Genomic DNA, 13,245 nt, shown 5'->3' on the forward strand with positions numbered 1-13,245 from the left:
ATACATTTTCTTACTCAACTAATTCATTTTCTGCATTAAATTATTGTTGTTAATATACTGATTAAAGGGATAACCACAAACCTGTCTTTTTTCATTTTCTCCTTTTATACTTCCTTTTTTTCTCAACTTCTTTATACAACATAACATAATTCGTAATATAATGCATCAAAGCAAGTGAGCCGTATGAGAGCCGGCTCTCTTTAATGTGTTGAACCGAAAAAAGCCAATTCTCTAAAAAGAGACGGACTTCCTTTCACTACACAACTACCACATGAAATCCGAGGCGGCAGACGCATGCGCACAGTAGCATCAAACCGCTCGCTTTGTTTTCAACGAAAAAAAAAAACAAAAACGAGATAGAGGCTACTGCGGCAAACTCGTTTGACTTGATTGGTTTGCCGTTTCATTATAGTCGGTGTATACTGGATGGTACCCATAATTGACAAATTTGCATTTTTCCGTACAGATTTTCTTGTACGTCGTACACGTCTTAAAATGCATAATAAATGTACTTTGTACGGCAAAACCGTACAGGTTGACAGGTATGGCATTGGCTCCCTGTTAGCTTAAGATATGATTTTAAGGTTCTGTTGGTATTATACAAAATCATGCATGGACTTGCTCCCTCATATCTTTCAGATTTAATTTCCCACTATGTTCCAGTCCGGAGGCTTTGCTCTGAAAATGCTGGTCTACTCGTGATCCCAAGAACCAAGAAGAAAACCGCTGGTTCCAGAGCGTTCTCCATTCGGGCCCCGGTGCTGTGGAATGCTCTTACTGAGATTCAATCTGCATCCTCAGTGGAACGGTTTAAATCTCGGATTCAAACACACTTCTATTCTATAGATTATGAACAACCTACATTTTACGTTAAAAATATCGGTGTCTTATTTGTTATTGCAAAATCCATTGCATTCCATTGGGGATTACCTCACGTGCGGTCCCCTCTCAAGGTTTCTTCATTTACCTCATGTTGAGGTTTTGAGATTTTCCTTGCCCTCATGTAGGTTTTAGATCAGGGGATGGTGTAATAATAGACTGTAGTTTGCAATAGTCTGTGGTCTGTGCAGCCCTTTTAGACTCCTTGTGATAAATGGCTATACAGAAAAACACGACTCGACTTGACACTGAAATGGTTATCCGAATGCTGCTGATATTCCAGAAAGTAAAGTGACTTGTCTAAGCCGAACAGGAAAGTGCGATTTCCTATCGCTGAGGAAAAGTCAATAACAGTTCATGAACTTTCTGAGCACAATATTTTTATTTGATTTTGAAAAAAATACGGAGGATATTCCAGTTGTTCGGAATAACATTTCAGTTGCATATCCCGTTTATGAGAGTTTTAGCTTAATGCTAAAATTGTATCCAAACTTTTTTTTGTCATTCGTGTGCGCAAGCACTTCTGTAACTCGTGTTTTTAAAGCTGCAGATTGACATTCACTATTGGAAAACTGTGAATCCTTTAAATCCGCTGGTGACCTCAACCACTTTCTATCCCCCTCCTTAACAACTCAACTGTCACTTTGGCATTAAAGCAACACTTTGAAGTGGAAGTACAGTCTGCTGTTCCTGCCACATTCTCTGACCTCTGCAGTCACTTGGGGGGAAAAGGAGCGACAGGGCCAAGAGTGCATGATTTTGGGTATCAGAATGACATTGATTTTGTTTGTCAAGGTCAAATTTAAAAGGGGGAAATCTATTGAAGAGAGGAGCACATCAAAGAAGGTGTAATCAGTGTTCCATAGGCGTGTCCTCCTTAATCACCTCGTCATCACTAGTGGGCTCGAAGTCTTCATCGAGTGCCGCTTCGGCCTCCTCTTCTTCCATTTCTCCTCCCAGCTCGCCCAGAAGCTGGTCCACGTGCTCTAACATGGGTTGGTCATCACAGCCGAGCTTGCTGTGAAGCTGCCGAACACAAAACAAAATTACCGTAAATTCCGGACCACAAAGCATGCTCAAATGTAAGAACAAGACTCAATCTTTTATTTGTACAAGCTGCAGGCTTAAAAAGCTATAATAATGAATGCCAACGGCGCCTTACCAATGCATACCAGACACCATTTTTTAAATCTGGTCCAAGTTGTTTACGTCACATCTTTTCGGATGATGTGGCCATTCAAGATTGAGATTAAGATGAACACATATTTACTGCTGCACTAGGGCAACCATACTTCGGAGAATAGTGCCAGATTGCAACAAAAACATGTCTTTTTGTTGTCATTGGTGGTTGCCGTGGTCACGGACCAAATTGCTTTTGCTTGTTATCGTTCCCTGAGGATTAAAGGAAACTTGACGTTGACGCCGATGGTGCAGATAGAGATGCATAAATTTGGATGTATAAACTGAGGACTTGTGGCTGAAAAAGTTGAAATAGCGTATGATGTAAATACTCAACAAAGTACCGTTATACCTCCTGTTTTGCTCCTTTTATGTATGATATGAATGATGTTGGCAAAAGCATTGACTAATTTCTCCTGTGAAAGGATGTCATAAATATTTGCAGACGTGAGTCCTGTGTTTTGTTTTTAGAGCGTATATGTTGAGGAGAACAGCTTGCAGTTTTCCTTGGTACTGCCATGAAAAAAAAAGAATAAGCCGCACAGTATTTAAAGACGCAGCGTTTAAGATGTAGCAAAAAGAGTAGCAGATTGTCGTGCGGAATTTAGGAAATTTATGTGAGGTTTTATTTAGCAATACGGGATAAGTCATCCTCGCCTTATGGCGTAAATTAAGGCCTATACGCTGCGGCTTTTAATAAGGTGCGGCTTTTCTGTGTGTGGCCGCACCGAGGAAAGTGGCACAATGCATGCTCTCTAAATACAAAACACCACGTTGACAGCTGGGAACATTTATGGACCACTTGACAGAAACGAGTTCATGTGTTTGCCTATATTATCCATATAATACATAAAAAGGAAAATGGAAGGTTTCAACTGTTCCACCTTAATTTATAATGTATGTCGCTACAGTTCTCTTTCGGTATCATCAAAATTAATACCAGGTTGCTAGTTAAAGATAAGATAAGATCAAAGCGGCGCTGCCACGAGCGGCTGCCTTTTCCAGCAGCTGCCCTATTGTTTTATTGTCTGCTCCTATCTTCGGTGTTTTTTCTTCCCGTTTTGACAACTACACTATGGATTACTTCTATCCTATGGACATGGGTTTTAACGCACAAGAAATGCGTGTATTCAAGGAATTTCAACTCCTTGCCCTGAAAAATTCTCGTGCCGGCGTGATGAAGGGGCCTATCGTGGAAGAAAAGCCGGAGCTAGCGAAGCGGCTAGCGGCGTTATAAGTCTTTGGTAACATCCGTAATCATGGTAAATGCGAACTCACGACCAAATAAGATCATCGAGTGCTGGTGGAAAACATCGAAGCGCAAAGGGAGCGCAGTTGCTGTGTTTTGCGGAAACGTGGCTCACGTTTAGCATTCCGGACGCTAACGTGTAGCCACCCGGAGCTACCCGGAGCAATCCGGCTTCAACGCCGCTAAACAGAGACACGAAAGCCGGGGGGAATCGGAGAGGAGGCGGACTTGCTAACACGAGGTGGTGTATCCCTGGATTTTCACAAAGAAAAGTTTTCCATCTGCCGCAGGGATGTCGAATTTTTGGACTGGCGTGACGTCATCCACTTCGCTACAAGCACCCCTAGGGCACCATGTTCATCTGTTAATAAACAACGGGGTAGACTGCTGGAAGTGTGAATTTCCCTACGGGGATGAATAAAGTATCTATCTATCTATCTATCTATCTATCTAGTTTGCGTCACAGCATCATTAAAGTGCTTATATGCTACCGGCTGAACTACCTCCCACAATGCCTTTCTTTTCTTTCAGTTTGGAATCATTATTGTTTCCTAACAACTTTGCAAATTGGCGATAATACTGTATTTTTTTGCTGCATTGAATTGCTATGCGTCCAGAGGCTTGCAAGGAACACTAAAAGGAGAAATAAAAACATGATAATAGAAATGGAGCTTGTGATGATTAAAAATTACAAAGAATGCAAAACACTTTTCAAGGAATATGGCCATAACCAAACGACAATCAGGACAATTATTGAAAATAAGAAGGCAATTCAAGCAACAAAAACACCGAAGGGCATGAAAATCCTTTAGTTTTTTTCATATTTTTTATAATGTTATTTCTTCATCAGCATGCATATTACACAAAAGTACAATTTGTGGAATTTTGTTATTTAAATGCTTTTACCCGGGGCCTTGTAACGAATTACCTAAGGACCCGATGTTTCTATCCCCTGCCATGTGGCAAATCGACGGCAACTCCTTTTCTTTGCAATTGAATAATGTCCTATCCTAGGGGTGTATTGTAACTTGAATTAAGATTTTTTTTCGACATCGTAACTCCTAGTTAAATACACGTATAAAGCATTAATAAAAGATCTGAGCTGAATGTCCTGGTAATTAGTCTTTGCACCAATAAGTTGGTTAAAATATTTCTGTGAGTGAGCTGTGAGTTTTTGTGACCTTCATTTTCAGGATTTTTACCGCCAAAATGACAACCTGTGTTTTTTTCCTTCTTGTATTTTGAGTAAAATGTTCTTAGAGCTTTTACATCATTTTCTGAATGTATGAATACATTATGTATGAGCATACATTGTTTTGCCTTTTTTATTAATGAAGAACTCACATAAAGTACGTAATGTTTGGTAGTCTTAATTTACCTCATTTTAGAGCTAGGACCTAGGAAATGCATTATGTTAACGAAATGATTGAAGTAGATTTGGGCAAAAAAACAGTGTCTGAAAAAAATATGAGCTTGAGTATAATGTTGTGTGTCTCCAGAGAAAACTCTCTTCCTTTGATCCTCGTTGATAGCCACTCACACCATTTCGCCAGCCAGCAGAATACTACTTAGCCCAATTTTCTACTCATAAGTTTAAAGATGGATGTGATGCTAATTTTAGGATAATGTCCCTGGTGTAGATAATTATTTTTGTAACCATTATAGCAATGATATTACTTTTGTGGAGTCTTTTATATTTTATACTAAAAGTTCTGCTAGATTAGAATATATCTATTTATTAATTTAAATTAAAGTGGAAGTCAAACTGAAATAATTTCATACAAATCTCTGTGTTATTGACTACCACTACAAGTAAAAACAGCATTTGGATTAATATTACATTTATAAAAAATGCCGGTAAAGGGAAAGGGACACTGTGTGTTTAGCGTCTCCTAGTGGTTAAGAAGCAATATTGATTTCATCAATGAGCAAAAATACATGAACTATCATATAAATGTACATGTGTTTTACTCATTGTGTACCATAAATTATAAATACGTTTTCAGAAGCATTGTCCCCATAGTGCCAAAACATAAAAATCTTTGTTTTATTTTAAATAACAACTATTCAATAGGGTTTGGTAAAGCTCATCAGTATGTTGCAAACCTCTGGGAATGATTTCAGGATGATAAATCACCATTAAATGGCAAAAGTGGCTTGGATCAGATCTTTGTCCACACATCAAGGGAGCCACCATTTCCAAGTGTTGAGTAATTTTTGTATGTAGGCGGCCCCGTATGGCGAGTATAGGCGTAGTAAAACAGTGTTGTCAGAGTAGCAAATATATAGATGAGTACAGACAGGTACCGCCCCAGGCTTTTTTTCTTTCTAAAAGACCCTTCGTCATCATCGGGGCACAGCCCCAAGTGATGGGTAAAAACAGGTGGATATTGTTTCTTAACTCAAATTGTATTAAGACAAAATACTGAGTGTGAATTAAAATAACATTATTAGGGAATCTTTCAAGTGGACTTCCATTTTAGCAGAGAAGAAGTAACAATTGCTTTCAGAATGCAAATATACACAATCATATAATAACTATCGTATATGGAAAAACAGAGGAGCCTGCATATGGTTAACATGAAAACAGATATTTTTCTTCGGATGCTCTGATTATCGCACTATTTTTCCAAAATTGCACGTCAAGTTATGTTTATTTGCATACCCCTTAATGTCATACAAACACTTGCGGTCATATTTTCAGAAAAAAGTTGGACATAAAACTGCCCCTCAATTTGTTGTGTAAAGTGGATGATTACAAGTTGCATTTCAGCGTATCAAATAAGAGTGTAAAAGCAGGAAAACCGTGACTCTTTTTTACAAAATGAGTTAGACACCAGCTTAGATAAACAGAAGTAAACTACTCCCCCACTACCTCCCTTACGAGCAGTCGAGCCGGCAAGCAGACACAGCGAGGGGAATTTCGGAGAGCTGTGTTCTCTCGGTGTGGGAAGCAATCTATGTTGTTTTTTTTCTTATCTTATTTTTTTTTTTAAATTGAAAAAACTAGCGATAACTGACGCACAAAGTAGAGCGGGCTCTTCGTAAATGTCTCTTCATAAAAACATCTCTGACCCTGATGAGCCAAACCTAGCACTGATATTTATTTGAAAACATATTTCTCAACTCTGACCTTCAACTGGAAATTGCTGTCAGGTCCACTGTACAGCTCTGTGTAGTCGTTCCCTCCCTTTGAACAAGACCTTGTGTTCCTGAATTGCCACGCTCTCACAATGGGCTACTAAATTTAACAGCGCAGCATTAAGATGTCAACAAACAGCCACTCGGAGTCAAGGGATGTGAGAGCATTGGTGTTGAGTCTCTAAGTGACAGTTGAATTATCCTACAGCCGCTTGCATGCTCTCAGCCGGGACCGTGCAGCTCGCAAAAACGCTGGTAAACAGTTTGTTTCCCTTCATTTGGCAAATTAGCTTCATCGGTGAAAAGAACAGAACATTTTCTTCCTATAGCTGCTACATGAGGCTTGCAATGGACAGCATTAAACATGAATGGTTCATCCAATACATGAATGCCCTTTGTGAACCTTTCAGAGGGCATACAGTGCAAAAAACAAATAAATTGAATGTGGGTACATTAAATGCTCAATTGGCTGATTAACAAGCAAACAATTTGGGAGAAACAATGATCCGTTGTTTCCTAGAAAAATATCGATACCCTAGTCTTAAAAAGGAAAAATAGGCTTTTCGGTTTTATCTAAGAGAACCACTTCATGTGCAGTTAGAATGAATGTTTCTTCAGAGTAAAATGACAGTGTGAAAAATTCCCCACTAAAGGTCACAGGCTCTAAGAATGGAGCCGAAGTGTGTGCACTTGAATAAGTTGCAAAATGAGGTTACCTATTTCCGATTCTTCTTTTACTAGGACAAAAATGCATTTCGGCGAACAATCGGACAGGAATATATTATTACAACTTGGGCCAGTCTCCATGCACTACCTTGTAAATATTTTGCAGATTTATCCCGACATTCTTTTATTTTACGTTTCTGTTTTATTCTTTATCACGTGTTTATCCTTGACTCTCAAGTCTAATCTGGTTGCAAACATTTACCACATTGTTATCAATGACGATAAAGACAATGGTGCAGAGGGTCAGGGTTCAAGTCCAGCTACCGCATCTTCCTTGTGTGGAGTTTGCATGTTCTCCCTGTGCCTGCGTGGGTTTCCTCCCACATTTCAAAAACATGCTTGTCAGGTTAAATGGCCGGTTTGAATTGTCCCTAGGTGCGTATGAGCGAGTGAATGCTTGTATGTCTCAGTGTGCCCTCCGACTGGCTGGCAACCAGGGTGTCCCTTGCCCACTGCCCGAAGACAGCTGGGATGGGCTCCAGCACCCCGTGACCCTATTGAGGATAAGCGGTGCAGATAATGGATGGATGGATGGTAAAAGGGGACTCTATAACAAAACAAACTCACAATAAATGGTCCCGACAAACCACAAAGTGGGAAATGCGAAAAAAAAAAAAAAGGGAAATTGTGCTGGAATTCCAACGGACAGGTTGGACCAAAACACGATATTTACTTGTGTTTTTAAGAGATGAATTGAAATTTTAAGATGTCCGAAAACTTCCAAAAAGTTCCTTCAGCTGATTTAAAAAACAAAACAAATGCAAAGTTAATGAGCCACGGTTTCCACACAAAAATATGAGAAATATGCATTAAGAAGGATTGGAAATCAGTGATCGGCTTGTAAATTGTGATTGGTGCCCAAATGTGAGTTACAGTGCTGAAAGGTTTGAAATACAGTCAAAATGCCAACCAGAACCCCTAAATAGATGAAAAAGAAAGCGTTTATTTCAGCACGTTTCAGATTCCCACATACGTGCAACAAAAAGAGCTGCAATGATGATTTCAGCCAGAAGATGGCGTCAGTCAGTACAGTATTTCAAAGTTACAAACACCACGTTTAAACTGAGACTTAAAGACATACAGGTGAACTTTGCTTGTCAATAGTGTTCATTTACGTTGACATGAGACCATTCAGAAGTCATCAGGGAACCTTTTGAGTCAGTTGGCTGAGCTGAGAGAACAAGGGGGCCAATATTTTTACAACTGCTGTTTTTATAATTCTTTCTTTGTAACTATACTGTATAGTGTTGAAATAATATATTTCTACTTTACGATTGTGTCTACCATGTTGTTGATTCTTAGTCCCTTCTATATTCAATATTGTCTTGTTGACAATAGCTCTGTATTCTCTGTATTATTTGTAACTGCAACATCCATTGCAGCCTGGTCATCCTGAAAGGGCGATTACCACATATGCGGTCCCTTCTCAAGGTTTCTTCATTTTCCTCATGTTGAGGTTTTTGAGTTTTTCCTTGCCCTCATGTTGGTTTCAGATCAGGGGATGGTGTAATAATAGTCTGAAATAATAGTCTGTGCAATAACCTGTGCAGCCCTTTGAAACACTTTGTGATTAAGGGCTATCAAATAAAAATGACTTGACTTGACCTTCTAAAGGTTTCTTCATTTTCCTCATGCCGAGGTTTTTGAGTTTTTCCTTACCTTCATGTAGGTTTTAGATCAGGGGATGGTGTAATAATAGTCTGTGGTCTTTGCAGCCCTTTGAGACTCCTTGTGATAAAGGGCTATAAACTTGACTTAGATTGAAGCGTGATATGTGGCAATATGACAAAGCTCTCAGGGTGTTAATATATTCACTGGACAGTGTAATGCGAGGAAAATGATCACGCATAAAGCAAACTTCAGGAAAGCTGCAATATATGATAAACAAAAACTGAACTAGTAGTTAATCGAACCCTCTCTATTGGGATATAAACAGCAAAATGGAGAAAACCATAACCGGTACTTCTGAATTTGAGTTATTTATAACTGTGAGCGTATATGAAATTGCAACACATTATCATATTTGCCATCTCAGTAAAATATTGCTGCGAAGAGGCCCCCCCCCAAAAAAAACTTCCTCACACAGCCGGCAGATTTATCTCTGTAAAATACTCCGCTTGTGTGTAATTACTGAACTCAAAGGGGGACCGGGGTGATAAAACTGCTTCCCGTGCCACTGAGGACAAGAAGCATAGCGCTGTAATTCTCAGTGGATAAATGCAGAGTAAGCAGAGCAGCTGCAGAGATTTACACTTTTTTTTTCCAAAACCGAGAAACTAAACTATAGGAGTTGTTATCAGGGCTGCAACAACGAATCGATAAAATTGATTATTAAAAGAGTTGGCAACTAATACTAATTACCTTATTGATTACTCGTATTGCACATTTGACAAGCCATTAAGCACGTGAAATCAATGCAAAAAAGTACATTAAATCTCGATGTGAGGTTGCAGGGTTGTAGTACCACTTTGGCCCGGCAGAGGTCGCCTCAAGACTGTTTTTATAAAAGTATCTTACATTTCATCCTTTTTTATTGAACATTTCAAAATTACAAATAAAATTCTCATGAAACAGTCAACCACTACAAAGTTAACAACTTTCAAGGGAACAGGAAGTGCTGCATAAATACAGAGCAAAACACATGAAATTATTGAAATATATTAGGTAAAAAGAAAAATAATATTAATGATGCAGGGACATATTCTTAAGCATAATGTCTATCATTTGCACATTGGGAATGTTTATTAAATTCAAAGATTTAATTAAAAAAAAAAAGAATTGTGTCGACATGGGTTTTAAAAGTGGGTTTGCATTTCTTTAGAATTTTTTTGCGAATAAAGATTTTGCAACACATTAAAATTGAATTTATTGCTCTTTCTTTGTTTTTGTTTTGTATGATATGTGCACAAGTAATATAATCTTGGGATGAGAAGAAGGAAAAGTGTATCTACACATTAGCAGGCGTTTAGCATACATTTGTATGTATTTTTGTTGTTTGACAAACACTAGGATTTTTATTGTTTTATGTTCCAGAATCTAACAGAATGCCTTTATTGTCATTACACAGAAATTCAAAGATGCCTCATACAGTGGATCTGTACACAAAGAATTTAAAGTAAGACAGAATTTAAAAGTAACATCTAATTTAAAAAGTAACATATATTTAAAAGTAGTGCAATTACCAAAATGCTAAAAAAAGATCTGAATTTACACAACACAACATACAACACAACATAAAAACCCAGTAGGCAGCAACTGCAATAGCAGCGATTCATGATAAATATTGGTTATATAGAGGTCAGGGAGCACACACCGCTAAGGCACTTCGCCACGCTCACCCTACCCCTCCATTGTACCCTTCTCCGGGCCATCGCCCAGGCAGACGCCCGGCCCATGCCCCACCCCTCCATGTATCCTCCCAGCTGCGAGAGCTACGATACATGCAGGCAGCCCACTCGGCGGGTCCAGCTGCGAGAGCCAAGATCGACACGGGCGACCCACTCGGCAGATCCAGCCTCTCAGATCCCTAACAGAAATGATTCGATGAGCTAGGTCCTCCGGCGGGAACTGCGCCACATATCCGTAAAGACGCAGCTGGCGCTCACGAATCTGGTCTTGTCATATAGGAGTCCAGTCTGCGCCTCAGGCCCTTGGTGAGCGACCAGGCTTCACAAGAGTAAAGGGGCGGCAATGGCTCAGGAGGTAGAGCGCTCGTCTTGGGATCAAGAGATCGCAGTTCGAATCCTTGGGTAAGACACTGAACACCTAATGCCCCCAATAAGCTGGTTAGCGCCTTACATGGCTGCACGGCCGCTATTGGGAAATGTGAAGCACAATGTAAAGCGCTTTGGGAAGTCTTGACTTGAAAAGCGCTATATAAGTGCAGATCATTGCATTTCATTTCATTTCATTTAAAGCAAGGTCGATAACACCAAGGACCTGAACAAGCTTTCGCCACATGGTCTTCTTCAGCGAGTTTATCGCTCCGTGTGTGATGCCAAGTCGAAGGGCAACCTCTGCAACGCACGAAGTGGAACGGTGGACTACACTTCCGAGGTAAGTGAATTTTTCCACGATATCCACGCTCTCACCCACCACAAACAATTGACAGCAGCGTTCAACATGTCGCCAAAGACCTGGACTTTATATCAATCGATCCATCGATTATTAATCCATCCATTCATTATCTGCACCGCTTATCCTCAGTAGGGTCCGGGGAGTGCTGTAGCCCATTCAAGCTATCTTCGGGCAGTGGGCAAGCGACACCCTGAACTGGTTGCCAGCCAATCGAAGGGAAAACCGGGACAGAATATTCGCTCACTCATTTACACCCAGGACAATTTGGACTGACCAATTAACCTAACATGCATGTTTTTGGAATGTGGGAGGAAACCGGAGTGCCTGGAGAACATGCAAACTCCATACCCACGCAAGCACGGGGAGAACATGCAAACTCCACACAGTAGGGTCCGAACTCATGACCTCAGAACAGTGCCGCACATGCGCTAACCGCTGCCCCACCGATTATTAAAATAAATGTTAATTGCAGCCAATGTTCCCTGTAATTTTCCACGGGTCTGAGCGTTCACACAAAGTCAATGAGCAACGCTTAAAACAACAGTGAGCAACAGCAATCCTAAGTGTGGCAACTAAGTCATTATCAAACATGTCCAAAACTTAACATTAAGTTACATTTTGCTGAGTTTCCGGCAATGCGAAACAAATTTCACTTTTGAATGAATTGACTAATTATTGCAAAGGTTGTACGGCCTACAAACATCATTTGTTTTCACAACAATTCTTTCACAAGATTTCCATTTCTTTTTTTTTCCTGGTATCTTTTGTTGCATAATACTAACATTTTGGGGGGCTTATTTAGTCAGTTGCACGATACACAACTGTATTTTATCACATTTTTTAGTGGAAGTACAATGTTGGCAACAAGATTGACTTGGTATAATTGGAAATTATTTGAATGCAATACAAACTTTTTCTTCTTTTTCACAGTTTTTTTTATTCCTTTTTAAAAAATCTCATTGAGTTTATTTTTTCCTAGCTGTTACTTTTTTCTTTTTTTCTCTATTTACCTTATTCCCTTTGTTTCTTTCTTTTCTTTTTTTCTGGCTTTTTTTCTGAATTTTTCCTTCTTTTTTTCTCAGCTTTTCACTACTATTATTTTTTTCTTTTTTGTTCTATTCCCCCTTCCTTTAAGTCATTTTGTGCATATTTTTACATTATATTTGGTCACATAGGGATGAAAGAAGCAAAAACAACCAGAAGAGCCGTTTAGGACCCAAAAGAGCCGGTTTCTTTTAGTGAGCCAAGCTGAAGAAGCAGGTTCTCAAAAAACTCTAAAAACTCACACACGCAGCTTAGAGGGAACATTGCGCTGGATATATTTTCTTGTGCGCTAAGAATGTGAAGGCAGTGCGCGATTGCGCACGCGCGCAGCTTAGAGGGAACACTGATTGCAGCCCTAGTTGTAATCGTACGAAGTAAAAGAAAAGAATCAGGGGTGGACAAGTATGTGTTGCAGGGGCGTCGCAAGGCTAAAAAATGAGGAGACCAGCGTGCGTGCCTTGAGAAAGCGTTGGGCTTCGAGCAATATCCTGACACACTGTCAAGGGAACTCATTTGGAGTGTAACAATGTGCGTTTGTGTCTTTAAGAGGATGCTTTCTCTGCAGGTTGCAGCTCCTAAGGCGCAAAAGAGTCAAGGGGGATGCATGATCGAACCGAAAGGTCTGTCGTACTCCCATCTTCTTAGCACTGCAACACATACCCTCACACAGAGTGGAAAAATACATTACTGTGAATAAATCCGGTGAAGTAGAAAAGTGTGTGCACCCTGATCCTTTTGAAGATATTACTATATCGATCAGTGGTTGTTCGAATCAGAAATTTCAGTTAGACACATCATATAGCGGACAAGCACAATGATATTTTAAAGGGGAATGAAGTTTGTAGGATTTTCAAAAAGTGCAATAATTACTTGAAAAAAGTAGGCAGGTGTATATTATTTGGGCACCATTGTTTATATATATATATATATATATATATTATTATTTTTTT

The 13,245-nt window shown here is 39.6% G+C and overlaps 1 protein-coding gene across 1 annotated transcript in view; it reads right to left on the minus strand.

Annotated features, from left to right (window-relative positions):
• Nucleotides 1–1,242: 1,242 nt before the first annotated feature.
• Nucleotides 1,243–13,245, minus strand: part of LOC148372653 (uncharacterized) — a 95,122-nt gene continuing 83,119 nt past the window's right edge. The window contains exon 11 of the mRNA XM_088327235.1: nt 1,243–1,905. Within this exon, the coding sequence (XP_088183361.1) occupies nt 1,732–1,905 (174 nt within the window). The 3' untranslated portion in view covers nt 1,243–1,731. The remainder of the gene's footprint in view (nt 1,906–13,245) is intronic.

The sequence above is a fragment of the Urocampus carinirostris genome, chromosome 2 (assembly GCF_059441175.1).
Source record: "Urocampus carinirostris isolate Australia breed hairy pipefish chromosome 2, RoL_Ucar_1.0, whole genome shotgun sequence".
NCBI classification, from domain to species: Eukaryota; Metazoa; Chordata; class Actinopteri; order Syngnathiformes; family Syngnathidae; genus Urocampus; species Urocampus carinirostris.